This window comes from Tigriopus californicus, chromosome 3, assembly GCF_007210705.1.
Source record: "Tigriopus californicus strain San Diego chromosome 3, Tcal_SD_v2.1, whole genome shotgun sequence".
NCBI lineage: Eukaryota > Metazoa > Arthropoda > Copepoda > Harpacticoida > Harpacticidae > Tigriopus > Tigriopus californicus.
In genome coordinates, this window is record NC_081442.1 from 1,450,559 (window position 1) to 1,473,830 (window position 23,272).

General features: G+C 39.6%; 3 protein-coding genes across 9 annotated transcripts in view; 1 reads left to right on the forward strand and 2 right to left on the reverse strand.

The window, feature by feature from the left end:
• LOC131877345 (uncharacterized) overlaps positions 1-7,679 on the forward strand; it is an 11,435-nt gene extending 3,756 nt beyond the window's left edge. For 2 of the 4 annotated variants that reach the window (XR_009372876.1, XM_059222973.1), the window contains exons 3-5: positions 5,608-5,711; positions 6,211-6,405; positions 6,825-7,679. Coding sequence is in view for 3 of the 4 variants with exons in the window: in XM_059222973.1 (XP_059078956.1) it covers positions 5,608-5,711; positions 6,211-6,405; positions 6,825-6,873 (348 nt within the window). In the remaining variant the exon portion in view is untranslated. The remainder of the gene's footprint in view (positions 1-5,607; positions 5,712-6,210; positions 6,406-6,824) is intronic. The other 2 variants (XM_059222972.1, XM_059222971.1) reach the window with 1 other exon arrangement.
• LOC131877347 (adenylate kinase isoenzyme 1-like) lies at positions 7,511-9,764 on the reverse strand. 2 transcript variants are annotated; one of them, XM_059222974.1, is made up of 3 exons: positions 9,603-9,764; positions 8,905-9,119; positions 7,511-8,066 (listed from the first exon to the last, which is right to left on the reverse strand). In XM_059222974.1, the coding sequence occupies exons 1-3, from the start codon at positions 9,670-9,672 to the stop codon at positions 7,725-7,727; spliced, it is 627 nt and encodes a 208-aa protein (XP_059078957.1). In that variant the 5' UTR covers positions 9,673-9,764; the 3' UTR covers positions 7,511-7,724. The 2 variants fall into 2 exon arrangements, with proteins under 2 accessions (XP_059078957.1, XP_059078958.1); XM_059222975.1 differs by having other exon boundaries at positions 7,511-8,042; positions 9,603-9,762.
• A 1,544-nt stretch (positions 9,765-11,308) lies between these two features.
• Positions 11,309-23,272, reverse strand: part of LOC131877343 (synaptotagmin 1-like) — a 29,067-nt gene continuing 17,103 nt past the window's right edge. Inside the window, exons 7-12 of one of the 3 annotated variants that reach the window (XM_059222967.1) lie at positions 18,613-18,783; positions 15,926-16,034; positions 15,714-15,847; positions 13,697-13,871; positions 13,358-13,437; positions 11,309-11,624 (exon numbers count right to left, since the gene is read on the reverse strand). In XM_059222967.1, the coding sequence (XP_059078950.1) occupies positions 11,565-11,624; positions 13,358-13,437; positions 13,697-13,871; positions 15,714-15,847; positions 15,926-16,034; positions 18,613-18,783 (729 nt within the window). In that variant the 3' untranslated portion in view covers positions 11,309-11,564. The remainder of the gene's footprint in view (positions 11,625-13,357; positions 13,438-13,696; positions 13,872-15,713; positions 15,848-15,925; positions 16,035-18,612; positions 18,784-23,272) is intronic. The other 2 variants (XM_059222966.1, XM_059222968.1) reach the window with 2 other exon arrangements.

Sequence of the window (23,272 nt, forward strand, 5' to 3'; positions counted from 1 at the left end):
CACATTGTCTAATTTTCTAGGTACGCAAATGGACTTATTTTGAAATGGACGCATCACATTTTCTTGCGTCAAAACCTTCAAATGGGAACACCATGGCCTTTGAGTTTTACTGAACAACTGATGAAGTTACTCACACTCTATGATTAGATCCCTTCTGGGTATACATTTTCACCCTCGAGAAAAGAATCAAGGTATCCTTGTGTCTCAAAACTTGTCTGGCCAACGAGCAGAGGTTCAAAGCAAACTATTCAATTCTAATCTAAACAAACCCACTGACGAGGGAGCCGGTTTGATCACCGCATCGGCAGCTGTATTAAGCTTCCAAGAAATTGTGCCGAGTTATCGTGGAAAAATTCCAATGCACTTAGTTTGACCGGACTCAGAGCAAAATACATCACACGCCTTAAAATTAAAGATAGTGGCGGATAACAAGTTATTTCTTGAAGGCCTGACTACCTTTGGATGAGTAATCAATCTTAAACATCAAAATATCCTCGTTCAAAGTATACATATATTTTGAAGGGCCAAAATATCAGGAAGAAATCAAGGCTGCCACGTGGCAAAAACTTGTTGTTGAGATCAAATGAGACATGAACGATGGTAGCACAAACATGAGCAGCACGAGCGTGGAACATACATACTTCTGCAGATCATACAATCCTTGTAACTTCTGGATCCCTTTATTTTGTAATCGTAAAGATGAGGTCCGGTAACTTACAAAACCGGACAAGAGCCTCTAAGTAATCAAGCTCAGGTTTTGGATCAAATATTGGGCATTGGTGATGGATGATCCGGTAAAGCTTCAGCTTGCAAACTATTTGCAACTTGAGACAGATCTCTCCCAATCGAATCCATGTTCTTTGAGAGTCTTATTTCAGAAGTTCACAATGCAAAACAATCCTGCACATGATCGGGTTGGAACTTAAATGTATTATGTACTTTAAAGTGGAGAAGTTGACCGTACGGTTGGCGTAGATATGTGAACTATTTTTAGCTCATTCTGCATTCTTCGGAAAAGCGAAACATTTTTATTTATTTTTTTAGGACAGTGCAAAAGCGCAGTATATTTTTTTCAGTAATTGCTATGTTTCACGGGAGTATTTGGGGTCAAATTTGATGCAAAATACAACATTTGAAGTGTAATATTTCTGCGTCTGCTCAATGGATTTTTATGAAATTTTAATAGGAGACCTACGCTACACGATGTATGGTTTATGTTCTGCACTTCAGAGGGCGCTTTGAGAGTCAGCCTCTACCAAATATAGGGCCGATTGGGCCGATTCTTCTTTATTGAATCATAATGCATTAGAGCTGTTTTTAGCTAATTCTTGAACTTCTAGAAATATGGATTGCGAACAAGCATCCTGCCAAATCGACCTACTCTTGGTCACGGCAACTCAGAGACACTTTCGAAACATAGTAATAAAATGAGAAACAGAAAGGCTCATCATTTTTATATTATTTATTTGTGGTTTTTTCAAAGTGTTTTTTTCAAAGTTATGTTGTCAAAAGCTTATGCAAGGTGATTAAGAGCAGGCCGAAAATTCGAATTTTATGTTGTGTTCACTACATAACTTTGGCCATATCTTCCCAGTTCCCTAAGCATGGTTGTGGGCTCAAATTTGGCCAAGTTCATCTATTCATCACGATCTTGTGACCGTATCAAGTCCCTGCTTGGAAAAAGTGAACGGTTTAGGATATAAGAAATTTTTCCTTCCGTTTGCAATCCACATCTCTAGAAGTCCTTAGCTAAGCCTACCATTTTTTTTAATAATCCGGAACCCAGGTCGCACAATGTCCGGAAAAGAAATTGCGTTCTTGGCAAATAACAAGTAGTTTCACCAAAGTTGGTCCTTGTGATGTTTTGATAAAGAAAAACATAACTAGAAGTCTTGGTGTTTGAGCAATATCTTTTTAGATGTTGCGGTAATCACCAGGTGGAAAGGAATTGCGGCTTGACAGTTACTTCGAGTAAAAAATATGAATTAATCTTGTCGTCCATTGGTTTAATTAGTTTCTTTTTTTGAGGGTTTCACAGAACTTTTTCGGAGACTTAAGAATCATCCTAGATTTAAAGAACTTTGCTTTCACTAAATGATAAGTTGAAGGGCCATATTTCGACAATAAGGCAAACAATCTAAAGTAAGCTCTATACAAAGCTATATTTGAAAAGATCTGACACTGCAACTGTCTTGGATCCAAATCAAAACAATAGCTGCTCAAAAAACAAAAACAATTCCAAATTAATGACAAATTTCTTAAAATCGAGTTTCAGATCAACTTTCGCTTCGTTCTCAATTTTGCTAAGTTGCCAAAGGTTTCAGATCTAATCCTGTTAAGCCAAAAATACAATTCCCAATCTTTTCCTCGTATCCTATTTGCAGCTTAAAGTAACCATAAGTGCATGGATATGACATTAAAATGAACGCAGATTCCTTCCATGCCTCATAGCAATCTAAACAGAGAAGTTAGAACAAAATCCGTAAATCACACTTGCTTTGATCAGCAGAATTGGATTCATTGTCTTGATATGGAAAATTGTTCGTTTTCTTCTTTTAAGCATTGAGTTGTTTGGGTTCATTTCAAAATTTCCCTTGCTTGGTCGTCTTTGTAATCTAAATCAAGATCAAGCTTTAATTTTAGCCAAAAGGGGCTGGCCACGTGCTCGCGTCATCCTTATTCTTGGAAACGGGAAGATGTAGCGGTAACAACTTCTTTCGAACATTACCAAAGCATAACTTTGTTCTAAAACAAACACAAATCGAAGCTGATTGATCTAGTTCTAAGACCGACTTGCATGTCTCTCTCTGAGAGGTGTTTTTGTAACCAAATCAAAGGATACGTTGCCCGCTCACCGGCCCACTTTTGCCTGTCTGCACGTCTATCACGAAGATCAATCTCAGTTGGAGTCTGATACATCAATTCAGCCCTACAATATCAACAAGATGTCAAGGAAGGCGACAGCCATATACTCAGTAAAACTTCAAGTTGATCACTCTTTTAACCCAAAGAAAACCCAGACGAACGAAAGGAGCTGTCTCAGAAAGAAGGGGATGTCTTCTCAACCCAAGATATTTTAATAAGCAACGGCTTTCGAGGGGTTTGATTTTTTATTTCACCAACTTTGTGAAACCAAATATCGCTGTTCGAATTTTTTATTTGATTGCGTTCTGTTTACTATTTGTTGCAATGCAAGTTCCAGTCACGGAAAAGCAGAAAATAAATTTCCGAATGTCAATTTGGGCAGACAATTTTGTTCCTATGATATTCATTGCAAAACTTGCTGATTTAATGGCTCAAACTAATCTGTGGAGAAAAATGATTTCGGAAAATCTGAAGAAGAAAAAAATATTTTACGGAAATATCTACCAAAGGTAAAACCTTTTAGGTTCACAAATGACACTTAAAAAAGCACGAATCTTCTTTGGGTTTGATCAAAAATGCCCAGAGTGCTCCTGGGAGTGCCTAATTTTGTTGCTCATGCTCATCCAAGTTTTTTCTGGTCAAACATGCTCATTCATATTTCATCTAGCCACCTTTATAAGAACGTACTAGTCACAAGCAAATTCGTTGAAAAAGTCACCATCCAACTCCTTGTAGAATTAAGTTACATGACAATTTTGGAGCTTGGTAAATATATGCTCATTAAACAGCTCATAAATGCTATGTAAACTCTGACAGTATTTAATCATGATCAAATTATTCCTGAAATAAATTGATCTATCTATTCCAAAAAGAGTAAATCCAAAACTAGGTAGAAATAAAATAAAACATAAGGTGTTTTGTCCGGGAGCAAACTGAAAGTAGTCGTAAAAGGCTTTCTTTTAGGTCTCCCAATCTATTAATCTTTTAATCATAACCATTTACAAATCTGAGGCCAGAAAAGAAGTAATTAATGTTAGAAGTTGAACTAGAAAGCTCTATTTAAAAAAAACTATTTTTCAAAACCACCGTGGATACAGATCTTTTAACAGATTTGGAAAGCAGTAAAATTATGTCAAAAAGAGCGGCGGAAGAGCTGAAATAGGGCTAAAATCCGAGAAGAGTTGAAAGGTCGAAGTCGAATTATTCTAGAGCTGTTCGTCCAAAATTGAGAAAACCTCTTTCGACCTACACCCTTACACATAAATTTGCACTGGTCTTCACTTGCACTTTTGTTAAACTGGTTATTGTAGTGATTCATCCAATCTGAATTTGAAAGCTTGTATGGTACTCAAGATTTTACTATCCAAAAAGCATCTCCTTTTCTGACTATGTTGAAATCGTTTGTTAATATACTATTTCGATTTCATTTCCATCGATCCCCCATTTCCGTTCGTTGTCAATGTCTAAGTTTCTGCAAAAAATTCAACACGGTCCACGCCGAATAACATTGTGTGACTTTTGATGGTTCGATGTGATTTTTTATTATTCAAGGGGAAGGGGGGGGATTGTCTGGGAGCTCCCCTAAACAAAATACTTTCGATGGTGTATGATTAAATTTGATGCAATATTTTTTCGATGCCCTGGCTTCATCTGCAACTGAGCACCTCCAGAGAAAGCGCAAAGAGACGTCGGCATAAGTCGAGAGTTTTTTGGCCGACAGAGGTCGCGGGGGGGTGAGAGGAATACCTAGAAACCAGGGTGACCCAAAGATCAGAACAACAGACGCGGGCATTGTTTGATAGACAGATCTAGAGTTTGAGGCAAAATAAGCTAAATTAAAACCCCTGGACATTAGACAGGCCCAAAAAGGTAGCTAGTTTGAAAATTGCTTTCCTAAAACTTCCGAAATCAAAGGGTGTTCCCTCAATCTGGTCAACCTGAAGAAATTGTTAGCAAATTACTTTAAGATATTGATGTTTATTTTAAGCTTTCCATCACTATCAGGTTCAAGTGGTCTTGGAGAGTAGGCTTCAATACATCAGAAAAGAAAAGCAAGACATGGCTAAGTACCTGTGCAAGGCGTTTTATTTGACCCGTGGCTTCAGTGCTATGCCATGCAGCTTTGGGCTTTGTTGGGACATCTCCTCTCTAGCTTCACTTGGTTTCAAACATTAGAACGTGATCTCAATGGGATGCATACCAAGAACAATGACAAAAAACATTGAGAAGACATTCGTCTCCATGTTTGAATAAAAAGTATTCTTTGTAAATCTATTTTCCCTGTAAAAATCATCAAAAAACCAACCGGAACGTATTCTGTGTCAGAGTTTAGATTTGTCCACCATGATCATACGTGGAATCCAATGTTGGTTTTTCTACTGATGATGGGACCAAGCAAAAAATCGCTCGAAGCTACGGCCTGAGATTTCGAATTTCTATTTTCAAGTGTACCGTATTTGAGATTGCTAGCGTCATGCCAGAAACCAGTTAATTATCCTCAAAATATAACTCCGATTTTTTCTTCAAACCACGGTTGTCTCTTTGTTCAAACTCGACTTGAGTGGCATTGAGGGATCTGGTGGAGCCTTAACTAATTTTTTTTTGGCAACCCCAATTTTGAAATTTTATTTCATTCAGTCAGAAAAGTTTCAATGCATGACCCATCTTCATAAGTTTTTCCCATATAAAGGTTTACACCTCAAAACTAAAACACTGAACACTTTGTTTCTAATGTCATTTTAGAGTACTTTCGAACATCAAGGCACCCTTACAAGCCCGGTAATCTCATTGAAAATGTCTTCTCTTGTCGGCACCTCTGCATTGATCGTCATGGGAAGGTATACGCGGTAAGTATTGTAAGTAGAATAAGTAGCGAGTACGAGTACTTTAGGGCCATCCATCTATGCTCGTCTTGATATCATCAACATTGGTTGGAGAAAACTTCACTTCTGCTTCTTCTCCAACAGTATTATTGCCAAAGCTGCTAACAAAACAACTTCCCGATTTTTGAGCGAGTAAAGAGAAGGAGAGTTCAAGTTGGCATAAACAATCAGACTAGAATCTCCATGGGAATGGAGATAGAAACAGGGACTACTGATCAGCGTACCCTGATATCCTTGGCAAATTTAGAGCAGCTTCTGAACTGGCACCTCGGCCTTCCTTCCATGACTTGGCGCTTACTTTGTATAAATAGTTACATGCATGCTGGCTTTCCAAGCGACCTTGCGCATCAAAAAGTCTTCTTAATTTACACAGACACGACCAAAATATCATTAAGCTCAACAATACATAATAGTCTGGATGCACTTCTGGAAGAGCTTATATTGACCTCGGTTCTTTGAACAGATATTGGACATCATCAGCTTTTTCGGTGTGGACTGTCATTGGGAACATTCGCCGAAAGTCCAAGTACAATCTCCGAGCCTTTATCTTGTCTGCAAGTTCTCAGAAATGGATTCTTCTTGAACAGACGTCTGGCAAGAGAGTCTTATCTTTAAATCTAAATGCACTTGGAAAGAGAGCTTTTGGATCGATTGCAAGGTAGGTTAGGTCTTGGTCCACGACAGAGTTATGTTAGCTTTGGCACCTTTTTCTCCAGACCCCGATGTCAGCGAATGTTACGCATACGCCGAGAGTTGTCAAGTTTAAGCTCCGTTTTTTTTTCTTAATTCACGATTCTGGAATTGAACGGTAAATATCATCCCGTGGATAAATCTCCACACGGAACTTTGGTCAATGGCGAAAAAGAGTTCGACTAGCATTTAGACACAAATTGTTGTTGAAAATGCACTTACTTGATATTGTAGACGCAGATTTTGAACAACAAAACCTGATCCATTCGATCGCATTGTTGTGGGTATCAATGCATATCGGCATTTCGAGACACACTCACAACAGCGAGTGAAGGTATGAAGTACTCTTTTAACTCGTACTCTACCAGTTTGTTCTGACACTTCCAGAAATCCTCAGCCAACATCAATGATGACGACGAATGCCGTTTTAAAATGACCTTCCGTAACACTGCTGGAACCATTGCGGAACACAAAGCCTTGGCCAGCCTGCTATATTCCAACGAAACCCACACGCTTTTACTCGACCGTAGGGGAAAAGGTCAAGCCCGCTACGTCGAAATCGGTAAAGAAGACAAGAACCATCTCATGATCATATTCCCACTCAACAAGACAGTTGTTCTGGAGGAGGCTACAACTCACTATGGCACATCTTCCAAGTCGTCGTCGGCCTTGCGAGATCAAGCCAAGCGTCGCCGAAAGTCGAGGCGAAGAAAGTGCCGCCAGTCCGTGAGTGCGTTGAAACCTAGTTGGAGTGTCAATCGAGTGAAAGGAAAATGCCGCAAGAAGGAATTCATACGCAAGTGCCGCAAAAAGCAATTACAGAAACGGCCAAAGCGAAGGCATAGACGACGTCGTGAAAGGAGAAGTTGTTCCAAGAAATACAGGGCCCAGCGAAAGAAAAGGCGCAACAAGGAGCAAGCCAGATAGCCAGATGAGGCCCAGAATCGATTGGGTTTACAAGTGATGTCTTTCAATTGGGCAAGCGTAGCTGGTTAAGCTGTATCATCTTTCCAAAGTCATTCAAATCGCTAGCTCATAGTGCTATCTATTATGTCAAGTCTTGGTCTGAATAATTCCAGCTACAATGTTTATTAATTTGCTCACATCATTAATGTCATTGCAACAATCAGATATTCGATATTCGCCAAAAGCGCCTTTAAATGTAACTTCCATCCACGAAACAACATTGGGTTTTCATAAATTGGTATAGAGAAATACATGGAAACAATTTGGACGTGTGCACTTGTGGCCTTGTCGTCCGCGGCCTTCGCTCAGTTGCTCAGTCGCTCACTGAGAGACAGGATCTGAGAGGGATTCCATGACCTTTTGAACGTCCGCAAACACCTCTTCCTTGGGTCGCTCAGCGTTGATTCTCTTGACCAGATCGCCGTAATGCTCCACAACAGGGACGGTCTTGGTGTAAAAGTTATGCAAGCGCTTCTCAATGGACGTCTTGTTGTCGTCAAAGTTGCCCCTGGCCAGCAAACGCTCCTCCAGGACCGTGTCGTTGGCCTCGATGAAAATGATGGCTTTGGGAGATCCAATGTCTTTCTCAAATGCTTGAGCTTGTTCCAGGTCCAATGGGAACCCGTCCAAGACGAAGCCCTGTAATGTGCCGTCGGTTGAATGCTTTTAGGTCGACTTAAGCCAAGGGTCAGAAGGAGGTTTGGAGAGGTTCAGTGAGGATCAGACACCAGAAGTAACGAGGCAAAATCCACGGGATTGTGAGACAAGATGGAGTTATTCGCGAAATCCCGGGCGTAATCCAGGATAATGCGTTTGGTAGGTGCAATGGTGAAAAAGCAGGGTTCCAAGTTCCGGGTAAGATGATGAAAGGCAAATTAGGATTGCATCATTAAAGAAGCAAAGGTGATGGGGAGTTGAAATAGAATAAAAGAAGCAATTAGTCCAAGGATACTTTTCGAGTTATTATAATATTGGAGAGGTGAATAGCGGTTCAGGTGACACTCAGCGTGACTAATTCTTTACAATTTGTTGATTCAAATAATTTGTCTAAACAGCAAGGACTTTTTTTTTATTTGTTCAAACAAAGAGTTAGGCTTGGCATCTCACGTTTAAATGTGTGGCTAAAGTCTACAATCGTCATTCAAAGCATAATTTCCAGCTCTAAATCTGAGACGACCCAAAGAGATCTGTCTGATAATGCCTTGAGCACTTTTTAAGTTAGTCATGGATTTGGAAGAATACACCAGGGTCGATTTTTAAGCTAAACTAATAGAGTTCCAAAGGTGAAAGAAACTTCTTGAAATCCAGCCAAATGCGTAGGTTTCAATTACGTCGAGTGATGATCGTGGCGCCGAAAAGATGTTTGATCTTACGTTTACGAAGTGGCTGGCCCATTCTTCCAATCCAGGGGTCTGTCATTTAGTTTACATCTCGTGGGAAACGTTCAAAATGGGATTGGAGAGATTCGAGGTACATGTTGAAACTTAAAAACTCGTCAAACCTTTGCCACTTTAGCCACCATGGCCTCGGCCAAGATGTCGTCCACAATCTCGTAGGGGACGCATTCGCCCGTGGACATGAGCTTATACAATTGGGTACCTCGGGTGGACCCCGACAAGACCTCATGTCGGAGAAGATCACCAGTGGACAGATGTCTAAAGCCGAACTTGATATGGATCAATTCGCATTGGGTTCCCTTGCCAGATCCGGGTCCACCTAGTAACGAAATGGATTGGAATGTTGTATTATAAGGGTCCAGGGACCGGTTGCGTGATCCTTAACAGGGAATGATAGCGGCGTTTCACGTTTCAAAATAGAAAATGGGACCAATGAGATAAAGTCTGTTACTATAGGAAGAATATTGTTTTGTTTAAAGAGCGGCTTATGTTGCAGCTTGTTGAGTGAAGGAATAAGTGACGAGTTTCTTAAGCAATGATATGTATTTCCTTTCCTTAGGGGAAAGAAAAAAGTTGTCTGGACCGCCAGGCCAACATGACAAAGTGACCCGAATTGCATCTCATCTAGCATTATATCACCAAATGCATAGGTAGGTCTTTCCATTGCCGGATGCTCTTGGGGGTATTCATTAATTCAATATTTGAATTTAGCAAAAGAGTACTTACGTTTTATCTGAATTGTCAAGTCTCTGAATAAAATGTTTGAATATCCTGTTTTTGAACTACTTAAATATGTTCTCACCAATGATCCAGACAATGGGAATGCCCTTCAAGGGGGACTTGTCCACAGTCTTTCTTTCCACGTTAGCCATTTTGGTTTTTGTGCAAACTAGTTGTTTGTTCTCTGGGTATATGTCTGAACTCTTCCGGGTTAGAATTGCAACTCTTGAAGAATATACCTGACCTGCCCCGTTTTGCTTGATTAGAAAGTATTTTTAAAGCTCGCTTTCCATTTTCGATCTTGGATCCATGCAAGTCAGAGTTCGGTCGGTCGTTGTGGGAACATTCCAGAGAGTGGCAAGAGTTCCTCGCTTTTTATGGTCTAATTAGGGGTAGAAAACTCGTTTGGAAATATTGGTAGGTATTTGTCTTGCCTTACAGTTAGTAAAAGAACGTTTAATAATCAGTGATTGAACTTGATAGTTTTCAAGCTATTAAAATTGATCGGCAAGAACCTATGGTCATGTATGGATTGATGTGACTTTCTTGAGTGACCCACGCGTGTCAAGTATAAAGCGCTATGACTTGCATTGAAAAGACTTCCAAGCCAAAGTAAGAAGTGACTGGCTAATTAATGGCGAGATGTCATTGGCCGAAATAATTGTGTTTCACATCAACAATAGAGTAAGCTTTAAAACATAAATGTCAAACTTGTAGGTAAATTGAATAACGTACTAAAAACTGAATTTGATACGCATGCAACGTAATATTCTGAATAATTTCAGCAATATCGTCCGACAAATTTAAAGAATAAGAAAACACGCGTGCTTTGCTTCATGACTTTTAATTTACTAACGAATGTTGGGTTCTTCATGTTTGCCAAAATGGCAAAGCTGTTGAAGCCTCCATATGGTGATATGAAATGTCTTAAATTATTGCATTCTTGTGTAATCGCAATAGGTTTCCTACACTACGGAAAAAATGGTTTACGTTCTGCACTTCAGAGGGCGCTTTGTGACTTAGCCGCAATCAAATATTGACCAGGTTGGGCCGATTCCTACTCATTGAGTTATAATGCGTTTGAGTTGTTTTTGGCTGAAAAACGTACTAATATTAGTGATCCAGGTCACATAATGTCCGGAAAAGAAATTGCGTTCATGGTATGCTATGAGAAGTTTATTTAGCAATCTTCCGTGGCTCTTCCTAATTCGTTTGGACTGTCCGACGTTTGAAATAAGGACCCAGATATTTTGAGTTCTACAAAAAGCTTGAAAATGCCAAAAGAAGTATAGAGCAAAGAGGCTGAACCACTTCTTCTGGTCAGTAGGATTAGGCCTATTGGCTTTCACTGATAGGATAAATAAGCCATTAATTTTCGAACGATTTTATTTTACCATCCATAATAAGAAAGTTAGTTGTATGAACAAGAAGGTTTCTTTCTTGTTAAGACATGCCACTATTCATGCAAGTGCAAAATAACTTGTGGGGGCTCATGAAGTGTAGTTAAATACTCTTTAATAACATTTCTGGCTAATCTATTCCTTCCCATGAATTTTGCCAGCAAAATTTTGGACAACCATCCTATGCAAAATCAAGCGCTTCATATTCCCCCACCGAAGGAAAGCCTAATGGGCACGGCTAAAGTTGAACTGTGGTGTATTCTAATTCTTTATACACAAGATAGAGACCAAAATCTTCTAGACAATTCCGCGGCCTGATTGGAGAACGGCCGCGGGATTACGAAAATATCTAGGTCCAAACGTCTCCTTAAGACTCAATTCAGCAGATTTCTTTTCCGTCTGTTCCGATAGAAACACTTAACACCTTGTGGATATATTGTTCAAAATTGGCCAAGATTTGTGGGCGTTGACACCATTCCTGACGTTCCCAACTATTCCACATCATAAAAGTTGTCAAAACGCCCCTAATTTGCTCCTTCGCATGTAGTATATATTTGTAGCGGCATTTCTCTGAGATATGTTTCAAATGCTTTGTGACTGATATTACATATGGTTTCACATGATATGGCAATATTTTCCAACATCTATACGAACGAGGTGACTGACACGGGATCCGGTTTGGAAGGCGGTACTGATTTTTCACACTGGAAAGACAACAAAATCTACATTAGGCAAGTGTCTCCACTTTCAATCATGCTCAGGCCTTCCGAAAACTTTCACTTCATCCAGCACTTTACTCTCAATATTCCAGTTCAGTAGAACAACAACAACAAGTTTCAGAAAGCTGAGCAAGCGAATCATTCCTGGGTGCTTTTGGGTGGTTATCAGTGATGTCATATTCATAGAGCAGCGAAAGAAAGAGGGGGGAGGGAAGAATACATCAAGTTAGGGAGTTACTCAGAGTCTGAGCGACACGAATGGGTAGAGGATACAGTACGAAGTGTGCACCCTCGCTCAACTAATGAGATTCTGGCCTCAGATGCACCCTTGGGTAGGACAAGACTGAAGAAGGAAAAAAGCATCTTATGGGAGAAGGCAAATTCGACAGAGACTTCAAAGCTTGTCTTTTGAAATCTGAGCCGACTCAAACTGCACGAATTGATTTCTGAGTAAAGTCAAAAGCGTAAGTGGTCAATTCGGTGTCTAATGTGTAAATCTAAACAGCTTCATATACTAGATCAAACCCCATCATTTTTTTTTGTTTGATATTGAATATCAATTAACACTTTTTTTTCTCGGGCTCCTTCATTGTTCAATTTGCTGCCCTCAAACATTCGTAGGGAGCATGTAGGTGTTGATCCAATAGCCTCCTTTAAGTAAGATTTCGACATTTTTTTGATTAAAATATTAGAATTCCTGATCATCTGGCAACTCTAATTCGTTGGTAGATCAGGTAATCTATGGACATAAAGTTCAGTAAAATGAATACGTTCTTCGTCTTGAAGTGCTGGGGATTCCATTCCAAGTAGCGGGAATGAAGTCCGCAAAAAATTCAATCTAATCTTGAGTTGTGATTTGCGGATATTTTACATTTTTTTTTTATCGGAGGAGATTTGATAATTCTTTTTTCATGGCAATTGTTATGAAATACCAGCCTGCAATAAGCACTTTATGGTTTATGGTTATGATTTCTGAAATTCTGCAAAGATTTAAGAGATTTGAAAACAGCACCTTGCCATGATTTCATCTGAAAGGAGTTTGCAAAAAGGAGAAGAGATAGGAGTTCACAACTATTTTATCCGCTCAAGCTCATAATAGGCCAGGTACGAGCACATGAAATCATTTCTTGGACCGACATAGAACGACGTACTTCCAAGTACACAAACAGGCACATCGAGATTTATCTTTATTGAACATTCTAGCTTAGGAACGTAAGGGGTCGTCAACTTTTGCTTTTTCGTACTTTCCATGTCCACCTTGAACATGAACGCGTACATCTTGAGCAATCAAAAACGTTTGTTCTGAAAGACAGATTTCTGTAGCATATACACCTTGATTTTGTAATCTGCGGAGTCTGTTCACAGTGAACAAGTAGAATATTGAATTCTCGCAACCTCCTCTTCATGCCTCATTCACACTTGACAGATGGTTAATTTTGATGGGGGAACACCTCAAGCCATTATCAGTCAGTCACATCAATGTTCCAGTTTCGTGCCTCAATTAATTACAAAATATTTTACCATTCGGCTTATTGATTTAACTGGGAGATTTGAAATATGCATAGATCAAGAGTTAGCTCTAAATTCAAAAGAAAGACAGATTTGATAAGGTCAAATTGAGACACGAAGCAGGAATCATAAGAGTGTCAAAAGTCGCATGCCCATGGAGTAGAAAGTTTTGAGAGCAATGCAAGAGGATGGATAGGTAAAAGTGAAACCTCAACATCGTTGGCCTGAGGAGTCATTTCGATCTCAGGATCATTTAAGTGACGTTGAAGGAATTCCAGGATCCCAGTGCCTAGAGGAAAAGTCGTAAGATGAGATCGCCATTCGCGGAGAATTGGTCCAGCCCCCCAATCACCCAACCTCCAACCGCCAACCTCTAATCTCCAACCTCGGGTGGTCACTCGTAGGATTGATCAAAGTGAAGACATTCGCCATCAAATGAACCCCACTTGTCAGAGTCTCGTTGATTAATTGCAAAGATCGCCATGACGAGGCACCCCACTCTTGAGACGAATGACGTAAGTACTTGTACGTTTATTGCTCAAGCTCACCTTTAATGGCCTTGAGCGTGTGCCATTGAGCCACGGGACGTCGGGGAGTGGCCAACATGTCCGACCAATGTCGTAATTCTGGTCCTTTCGTGTCACAACCCAAAAGAACCTGTCCAATAGGTTCTGAAGCACCTACACGATCGTAATCGACCACAGTCACTAATAATTGGACTTTCTGAAATTGGAAATCGACAAGCACATCAGTCACCTCGGAGCTTCGCATGGTAACAATGTAAGGTTCATAATTGTAAAGTAGGCTTAGGAAATTGAGCGCCTTCTGCATATCTGCTTATCGTTTTTACCTGGTTTTTTCCTGATTCACCGTTAAAAGCATATCATTCCTAAACTGAAGTCAAACAAAAATTGGGCTTTCTAAAATATTTCTGCATGTATTTGCGACCCACAGTTGAGTTAAATGAACTCTTCGTATGACTTTAAAAATTCAGGGCACTGCCGTATTTTCGGCTCGTTTGGGGTGTCGAAAAGCAGTAGGTGAAGCGCTTCGTCTAAATGTCTCAACATTGCCCTAGAAAATGAAAAACTTCATTTTACTTCAAAACTACCTTGTTACTACAAGAGACACGCGAAAATGAACTGATGTGCTCAATATTCAGGAAAATTGCACATTTTAGTTGTTTAGCATCCCGACCTGACCAGCCCCTCAGAACAATGGCTACTAAAAAGGACAAAAAGATATGTTTATGATTCGTTTCACATTAAGCATTTTTGCATTTGACCAACTTCCAACTTTTCGACTGCCAGTATGAATTTCAAAGAAAGTGTTCTCAAGAAGTACGCAAGCTTCTGTTCTATCGACGAATGTTGAAGTCTATAGGTCAAAAATACACTAAAACTTGGGGTGGATTACTAACTTTCAAGTTAGTCCAATCTTCTGTCAAAAATTCAGTCATATACGAACATTTTAGCCATTGCCTTAGAGAAACAAAGAAGTCCCGAAAATGAACATGGTTTAGATAATTGACCTTCTTCAATCGTCAGATTTTGTCAACTTTATGGCTCATCCTATAAGTGGGAAGAAGGCACATAAGACGCAGGTATAAAAAAAATTCGTTAATTTTGATAAGCGCTTCATAAACGTTAGTTCAATAGTAGTTATCTATCTCCTTAAGGAACGCATATTTAGATCAATTATCGATCTCTGAAAAACTACTTGCAGCCGTATTCCATAAACTATTGGTACTTTTGTTTACATATAGGAAACAGATTACTTATTTGAAGAAGGATCGAAATTGAATCCGGATAGGAAATACTTGATGGATTCAGGTGAAGTGTTCGATGGTGGGGATCGAACTTCAACTTTTTTGTATCACTTGAACCAATCCTACTTTTGCTGACAAATGATATTGGATTACACGGAATGAGTATAACCAAATGCTTTACTGTATTGTAATGATCCCGACCGATCGGTCAAAAAACATGTTGTTTATTCAGGTATTTGTTTGCTTCTCCAAAATCGATACAAAGGCTCAAGAGGCAAGCGTTCACAAGAAGTAACTCTAGGCATATATTTTAGAATACGTAGCGAATTGATTCGACCCATGATATTGGGGTATTAAAGTAGGAGGAAAGATGGAGGAAATCAAACTTAGTGGCCTTTTTGGTTTGCTTAAGTTTTGTTTTGTAAAGGGAACTGTAAACAAACATCACGACCAACTCGTTCCCTGATCATTTCCAATTTCCAAGTCTTCGACATTTTTTGCTTACAAAATTCAACCTAAAATGATATTTTTGTTGTTGAATTAGCACCGAGTTGTTTTCTTGGTTTTTGGGAATATATCGATAAGACGGCAATTGCAAATGAACAATAGCTTTCCTCGACTAGTGAGGTAAGTTGGGTTTATCCTGGTCGATCTGTTGGGGGTTTATGTTTTGAAAGAGTTATTTTCAGCAAAAACATGAAGCTCCAAGATTCTGCCTAGAGAGTTGAGTTAGAAATACTACAAAATGAAGAAAACGTTTCTCTAACGTTGCTTTTGAGCTAGATTTTTTTTTTTACCTGAATATGCTCAAATGGCACCTCGAACGAAAAGGATTCGTTGTAGTATGGGTTGAGAGTGCACTTTTTGATGGAAGTCTTTTTCTTCCTCAACCGTTTGCCATTTTGCATCAGAGCAATCTTCACGTAGGGGTCTAAAAGGCCGAGGAAAAAAGCTTGCCATGAAGGCCACACATTGAGGGACGTGATACATTGGGGAAGAGGATATTTACCTGAGAGTCCCCCGACATCCATTTTCTTGAGATTCTTCGCCTCCAAGACCACGATGGTGAGTTTCCCCGAGTTTGGCACATAACGTAAAGAAAAGCAAATATCACCCAGCTGGAACACAAAACGCAATTTGGATGACGATATGTAGGCAGTAAAATATATCTGATATATAGGGGGTTGGGTTATGAGAGGGGGGTGCGATAGAACAATGAGGACAGTGATTGTTTTGAACCAAGATGAATATCATAGGTTGGAAGGTTCAAAGTGGTGCAAGATTTGCCAGGGAACACGTTTTCAGAAGTGGAAATCGCTTTCTTTTCCAAATCTGGCAGGGAGCTGTCACCCACCATTCTGAAAACCTCAATCAAAGAGCCTTAAGTTCAAAAGCTTTACCAAACAAGGCTGCGTTTTGGGGAGTTTTTTGTCGTGCAACACGGTTTTTAAGCCTCTTTGTTCCCGAAACAGAGGTTCCCAAACGGGGGTCGAGTTCTCTCTCTAGGGATATTGCAAGTCCTCCAAGAGGCAAAAGAAGGTCCTTGACAGTTCTTGAAGTATATGCTATCAAATTAGAAAAAAATGTTGTTCAAAATAGATGGTTTACAAAAATTGTATTGTTCGTTAACTTCTTTGCCGATCTAAGACGTTTTATGTAGAATGTAAAGAGTTGAAGAATCGACTGTTGTTTTTGATGTGGCTCAAGGTTTCTGTTGGATTGTGGAAAATCGTTAGGGTGACATGCGGTATTATTAAGCCAAGGCGCAAGGTGTATAAAACAGTTGAAAGCATTATGCATTATTCAATCATGAACGTTACAGATGTTCTTGACTGAGCATTTGGTAACAACAAACACTCTGTAGAGGACAATTTCAAAACTTTGCTCGAAGTTGGTTTTGTAGTGTAATCGGCACAGGGGTCAGCATGTGAGATGTGAATCATAACTTTGTCACTTAAATATGTGACAACGAGTTTCTAGATCTGGGATGTTTTTCCTAGACCTGGTCACCCTGGGTTGCAAACGAAGCCTTTTGAGCGCGATCGTCGTTTACAACTCGTTCGTCAATACTTGACGTGTTTTAAGAAACTGACTAGTTTATTAATAACCATCGAATTAATACATGTCTAGAAAACTGGATAATCACATGTTCGTGCTTATTCCATAACAACAATAAATAAGGGCGAAATTAATCCAAAATATTATTGATGAGTGAGAAGAAAATCCAGTCATTTGAAAGCTCAAAAGCTGTCTCCGTCAGCGAAGATGTAAATAACTTCAAGCCGAGCAATTCTTTGAGATTCATTAATGCCAGACAAGCTTATTTCTACTAAACAGAGGTTGTTTACCTTAAAACATCTACGAGGTTTGCAAATGTCACATTTACAATGCACAGTTTTGCACCGATGGTACATCAGCCAATTTATTTCCAGAGATTCCTTTCCACTTCTTGAAGAAGGAATTATATCCCAATTGTCATGAGGGAATACGTGTATAGTCTTCATATTGAACTCCAGTAAATCCCTCTTTGTCACAGGCAACAGTTTTAAATTTCAATCCTTTCTTGGTTTGTATTCTTGTTGGCTCTTTTTGGCCGCGATAACCAAGGAATAAGACTGTTTCAGTGTTTTTCAATGTAAAAGTTGTTATAGTTTTCTACCTTTTGCGCTCCGATTAGATTCAGGTAATACCTCTTAGAATTATATCTGGCAATCCAAACAAACCAAGATTTTCGGAACAAGTTTGTGAAACCAAAGGTGTACATATCAAGGGCTTCTTTTGCAAAGCGTGTAACAATGGGTTCAAATGAAAGATTTCCTCTTCTTGAGTCTTTACGCCATTTCTCCTACCAACCTTACAATCTGAACCCTTGCGTTCTCTTACCATGCTTTTACGAAATGTTGAAATAAGGTTGGGGACAAACCATTAGGATAGTTATCAAAATCAACGTAAAGAATATTTTTGCCAGGTTAGGCGCTTAATATCGTGACTATTGAAATATTGATAGAAGAAAAGTCTATTGCCTTGCGTTTTTATACCACACCAATCAATGTTGTTTCTTAACGGTTTCTTTTTGATAAGCCACCGTGACGTCACCCAGGTCATAGATGAGACAAAGCCTTGAAACACAAGCGCCTTGGGATGAGGATGATCTCTTCTCCGTAAGCGTGGGTGTCTGAGTATCATTAGGTTATTTGTTTATAAGATGGCATGTTAATACTGGCACTAGGAAATGCGCTTATTATATTATTGACACACTTGACAACACAATTGCATCATTGAAAACCATGGCTAGGGTGGTGTGTAGGGGAGACGATGGTTATTAGTGTGAGTTTTCATTCAAGTGCATTGGGAGCAGTCAAGGGTGGATTATTTTCTTCACGAAAAGAAACGAAGGAAAGTCATAAAAGAAAAAAGAGGTCGCGTTTTACAAAGATTCCATGTCGCTTGGGAACTTTGGAGCATTTTACCGGGTATAAGGAAAAGTGGCCCCATACATTGCACACATCTTCAGTTAAACACTCGAAATACTTACATACTACGAGGTCCAAAAAGAAGCGAGGTATAAGAATTACTAGAGTCAATCGTCATAATTCGCTTGGCCAATACAAAAGGGACCATTTAGTAATATCAGGTGATGAGACACTTCCCTAAGTTCACAATTCAGGGATAAAGTTGAAAGGACTTGGTACTTACCACTCCATCACCTTGGATGCTCTGTAAGTCTTTCCACTTGTCTGCGGTCGAAGCTAAGTCTAATTGACAAACTGGAAGTCGAACTTCGCCGATGGCGTCGTGCTTGGAAAAGCGATCGAAATCATAGACTGCGAAAACCAAAGTTTTTCCCATTACGTCTCCGTATGATATCTAAAACAAAGAGGAACCTTATTGAGATTGATGAAACCGCTTGACAACGGCGAGGACCTCGAAATGGAAGAAAGCATGTTTTCCCTACTTTTGTTTCCCTTATTTTCCATATATATCAGTCATTAAATACCAATTTTGGCTTGCCAGCTTTATGTTTTGTACTCTACAACGAGAAAACATCACTTTTAATCCGAACATAACTTCCTGGCACCGTAAGCATTTTCTTTTTCTCTACATCGTCATTGTAAAGTTGTTGCCCCTGCTTTCACTGAATAGAATACGATATATCACTGTATTAATCTTCTTTCTCTCGCATATACATATGTATCATATTTTATTTTTTATTTTTGCGGACTTGCTTACCGCTACCGGGATTGGAATCCCAGCAGTTCAAGACGAGAAGATTATTCATTTTACTTGACTTTTATTTTTATATATTATTTGATTGACCAACGAATTAGAATTGGCTAATCTGGCTAATCCTTGAATATAAGGTTGATCCGGAATTTTAGTCAAAAACTTATCCAAGTCCGACTTAAATTCTGCTATTGGATCAACTCCTACATAAGCCCTACGAATATTTGAGGGCAGCAAATTGAACAATAAAGTAGCCCGAGATAGAAGAGAGTTGGACTTCATTGTTTTAACTAGCCTGGATTCTCGAGGGCTTGAAGGTGCTCTCAAAATGCACATTAAGCCTCTACGGTCACTAGAATTGACCCTAAATCTTGAGTTGGGGCATAGCTTATAAATGCTTTTGAAGATGTACAGTATCAGATACCTTTCCTACCTTCTCTGAACACTGTATAGTCCCGACTTTCTTAGTCTCTCCCAATACAAGAGCTCTCTCATTCCTGTGATGTTCCTAGTGAAACATCTTTGGACTTATTCGACCTTTTGCAAACCTGCTGAACTCAGTGGAGCCCAAATGGGTGAAGCATATTCAAGATGTGGCTGAGCAATCGACTCCTGAAACAATATTGGACTTAAAAACCTTTTGGTGTCATGCTGATTTTAGGACGCAGTCTCTCCCTGTTGGTTAATGCAACCACATTTCGGCACATCTATGTATCAATATCTACCAGATTTCTTCTCACATTTTTAAGATAGACGTCAATCTGCTCATGAAAAAAATCCGTCGGATAGTTCCAAACAGCACAACTTTGAAAGCTTTACCCCCCTTCAATTGAAATTTGGATAAGCTACTTGAAATTTAAAACAAGAATTATCAACTTGCTCTTGCTAAGGAGCCGGTTTACATATGTCCATAAATTTTTTACTGAAGGTGCAACTCATGTACCTAATGATTTTGCTTTTCGGCACTTTTAGTCTGATGTGCCATTAATTGTGTTTTATGGGTCATTTTGCATTAAGAGCGCAAGACAATATTTGAGATCAAAACTAAGGATCAAAACCATCAAAATATAGGAAAAAGCAAAAGCCATGTGAAAATGAATTTTCTTCAATGCTCGGATTTGCAAAATCTTCAAAAGCTATCTGTATCTACAATATCAATAAATAAAAATCTTTGGCAATTGGTATCTTTTCGTGCGATGTAATTGAATTATTTCAGTGAAAGTTGAAAAGCAAAAGCCAGAGAGTTTGCCATGGCTCTATCATTCTCAGTTTGGCGGCGAATTAAGAGGTCAATTCTTGGCGCCTAGTTTAGCCAGTGAATTAGTCGCCACCAAATTTAGACTTGATTTAAATAACGCAAAAGTGTGGTCGTTTACTAGTTCGGTCAAGTTCGTGCATTGATTCATGGATCAAATGAGTTAGACGTGATTCAAAGAACCTGCCTCGGGCTTCTGAACAATTTGAAATGGTCATATCTCAGTTGATGCGTTTCATCACTAACTAAAATTACAGTATGGCAATTAAGTATGGGACTCTGTTTTTTTGGCTATAAAAAATAAATGATTAAAGATATCGGGCTGATTTTTTATTCCAGAAATAGACAGGACTAAGGCCTACAAATTTTGTTTATACATTTTCAATGTGGCCACCTTTGTTGGCGATTACGCGGCAAAGTCGAGTTTTGACTTGGGTGCACCTTCGGATCACCATGTCCTTGGGGATTGAGGCCCATGAGCGCTCAAGGGCAAGTTTCAGAGCCCCGACACTTCTATGAGTCTTGGAACAAGCTCTTTCCTCAAGGATGGATCACATGGCGAAGTCCATTGGGTTGAGGTCAGAGCTTGAGGGGGGCCCCATAGCTTTGTCCCAGAAGGTGGGAAAAACTTCTGTACAAAACTCCTGGACCATTCTGGCAGTGTGGGCAGGCGCTCCATCTTGTTGGAAGACAAATGGGGCATCGCCATAGGTCTTCTGGAGCCAGGGGACCACATCGGACTCCAACATATTACGGTACTTGTGCTGGTTGATCTTGACACCGAGAGGAATGAACACCAAAGGTAACTTCTTCCCGTCTGACATTACCCCGGCCCACACCATGACAGAGGCGGGCTTCTGGCGGCGAAAAATGGCTCTCTCTGCCAAAGGGATATCGCGGAAGCTCTTCCGATCACCCTGCTGGTCTGGGAATTGTGGATGGGTTGGACCGTGAAAATCTTTTTGTCTGTCCAGCACACTGGGCCAAGGTCATCCAGCTTGATTTTACGAAGCAAAATTTGGCTCCTCTTCAGCCTCTTGATTCTTGTAGCATCACTGATGAGGTGGAGCTTGGACTTCCGGTATACCTTGAGGCCTTGGTTATGCTTGACGATCCGCTAAACAGTGGTGTGGCTGACACCAGCCTGCCTTGCAATCTTTCTCATACTTTGGCTGTTCTTCTTGTGGATCCTGTCATTGACCATTCTGATGAGCTCTGGAGTACGCTTTGTCGTAGGTCGGCCACTTCTGGGCTTGTCATTGATGTTGCCAGTCTCCTTGAACCGATTGACGGTGTTCCTGATCAGCTTTGCGGTCACTCTGGCCGGCCCAAGGATCTTTCTGATTTCATTGTTGCTATGGTTTGCTTTGTAAAGCTCAACGATTGCACTTCGAAGCTCAGTAGCGGCCTTCATGTTTGAAATTTCGACTAGGAGTGTTTATGCAAAGTTGTTTAGCATTGTTGACTGAGGGCGTTTGCAAATTTTGAGGGCAAGAATCTGAACCAATTAAGAGAAAATTAGGTTTAGCTACTTTTGAGTCCCATACTTAATTGCCATACTGTATGGATGGTTTTAACGCAACGATATAGCTTTGCTCGGGTTCATGGGTTCGATCACAGGTCCAAACAAAATGTGGATATACTTCTACTATACTATACTAATCTAAGATATACTTATAATGATAGTAAATAATGTTATGGATGTCAAGATGCAACAAGGTAACGTTAGTAGGAAAGCTACAAAAATAATAAGGGGGAATTTTCCGAATGCAAAACATGAAAATGTGCAAAGAAACTACGAAAGGATAAGAAAAAGTAGCATAATAAAAATATTAGAAGACAGTGAAGGAAAGTCTCAATTACCTTACGATGTTTTGGTTATGTCACTTTGAAATGCCAACGACATATTTTCAGGAATGTATTCTTGTAATGGCTAATTGATCTACGTGTTTCATATACTATATAATGTTAACTGATCAATTCAATGCCTCATTAATTACAAGTAAATATTTCATTTGGCCCAGGGAGTGGTTAGATATGATTGCGTAGAGGTTTTTCATGACCAAATTCGTGATAGAATGAGAGACTATTTGGAGGTGGGAGGTACTTGGAGAGACTAAAAAGGTTGTGACTGTACAGTATTCAGAGAAGGTACGAAAGGTATCTGATACTCTACGGTTTCAAAAAAGGATCATATTCCCAGTGCCGGTTGAGAAGTTCCCAAAAGGATGTAAGATTGCCATTTGACATGCATGCTTCATGTATTGAGATCAGCAACTTTTGTGAGAGACGAGTCTTTTTTTAAGAAAATATTTAACATTGTTTTGAATTTAGCAGGACTTAGAAGCAATCTTAGTGACATTATTGACTAAGCCACGGACTTTTAGAAATATGGACTGCAAACGGAAGCAAAAATATCCTATCTCCTAAACCGCTCATCTTATTCTAATTAAGCACTTCATACGACCACAAAATCTTGTTGAATAGATGAGCTCAACCAAGTTTGAGCCTAAACCTATGCTTAGGGAACTCATAAGACATGTTCAAAGTTATGTAGGAAACACTACATAAAATTTGAATTTTCGGCCTGCTGTTGGTCAGCTACATAAGCTTTTGACAACATAACTTTGAAACGATCGACTTTGCATGTAAATGATATAAAATTGACCTACCGTTATTTGACAAGGTCTACGTTTCTTATTTTATTACTTTAAATCGAAAAATGGCTCAGAGTGACTATGACCAAGAGCAGGCCGATTTGCCGGGAAGCTCGTTCGCAGTCCATATTTCTATAAGTCCGCGACTGAGCATATGACTTGAACTTAACCACCTTTCTTCAAACAATAGCAGTGCAATGGCGTTGTCAGTTTCGGAAGC

Bases quoted from the DNA above. Each gene is read 5' to 3' on its own strand.
- LOC131877347 (XM_059222974.1), bottom strand. From the start codon at position 9,672: ATGGCTAACGTGGAAAGAAAGACTGTGGACAAGTCCCCCTTGAAGGGC. The intron at 9,120-9,602 runs GTGAGAACATAT...TTTCGTTACTAG, and splicing joins TCCCATTGTCTGGATCATTG to GTGGACCCGGATCTGGCAAG. The intron at 8,067-8,904 runs GTTTGACGAGTT...TCGACCTAAAAG, and splicing joins TGGTGGCTAAAGTGGCAAAG to CATTCAACCGACGGCACATT.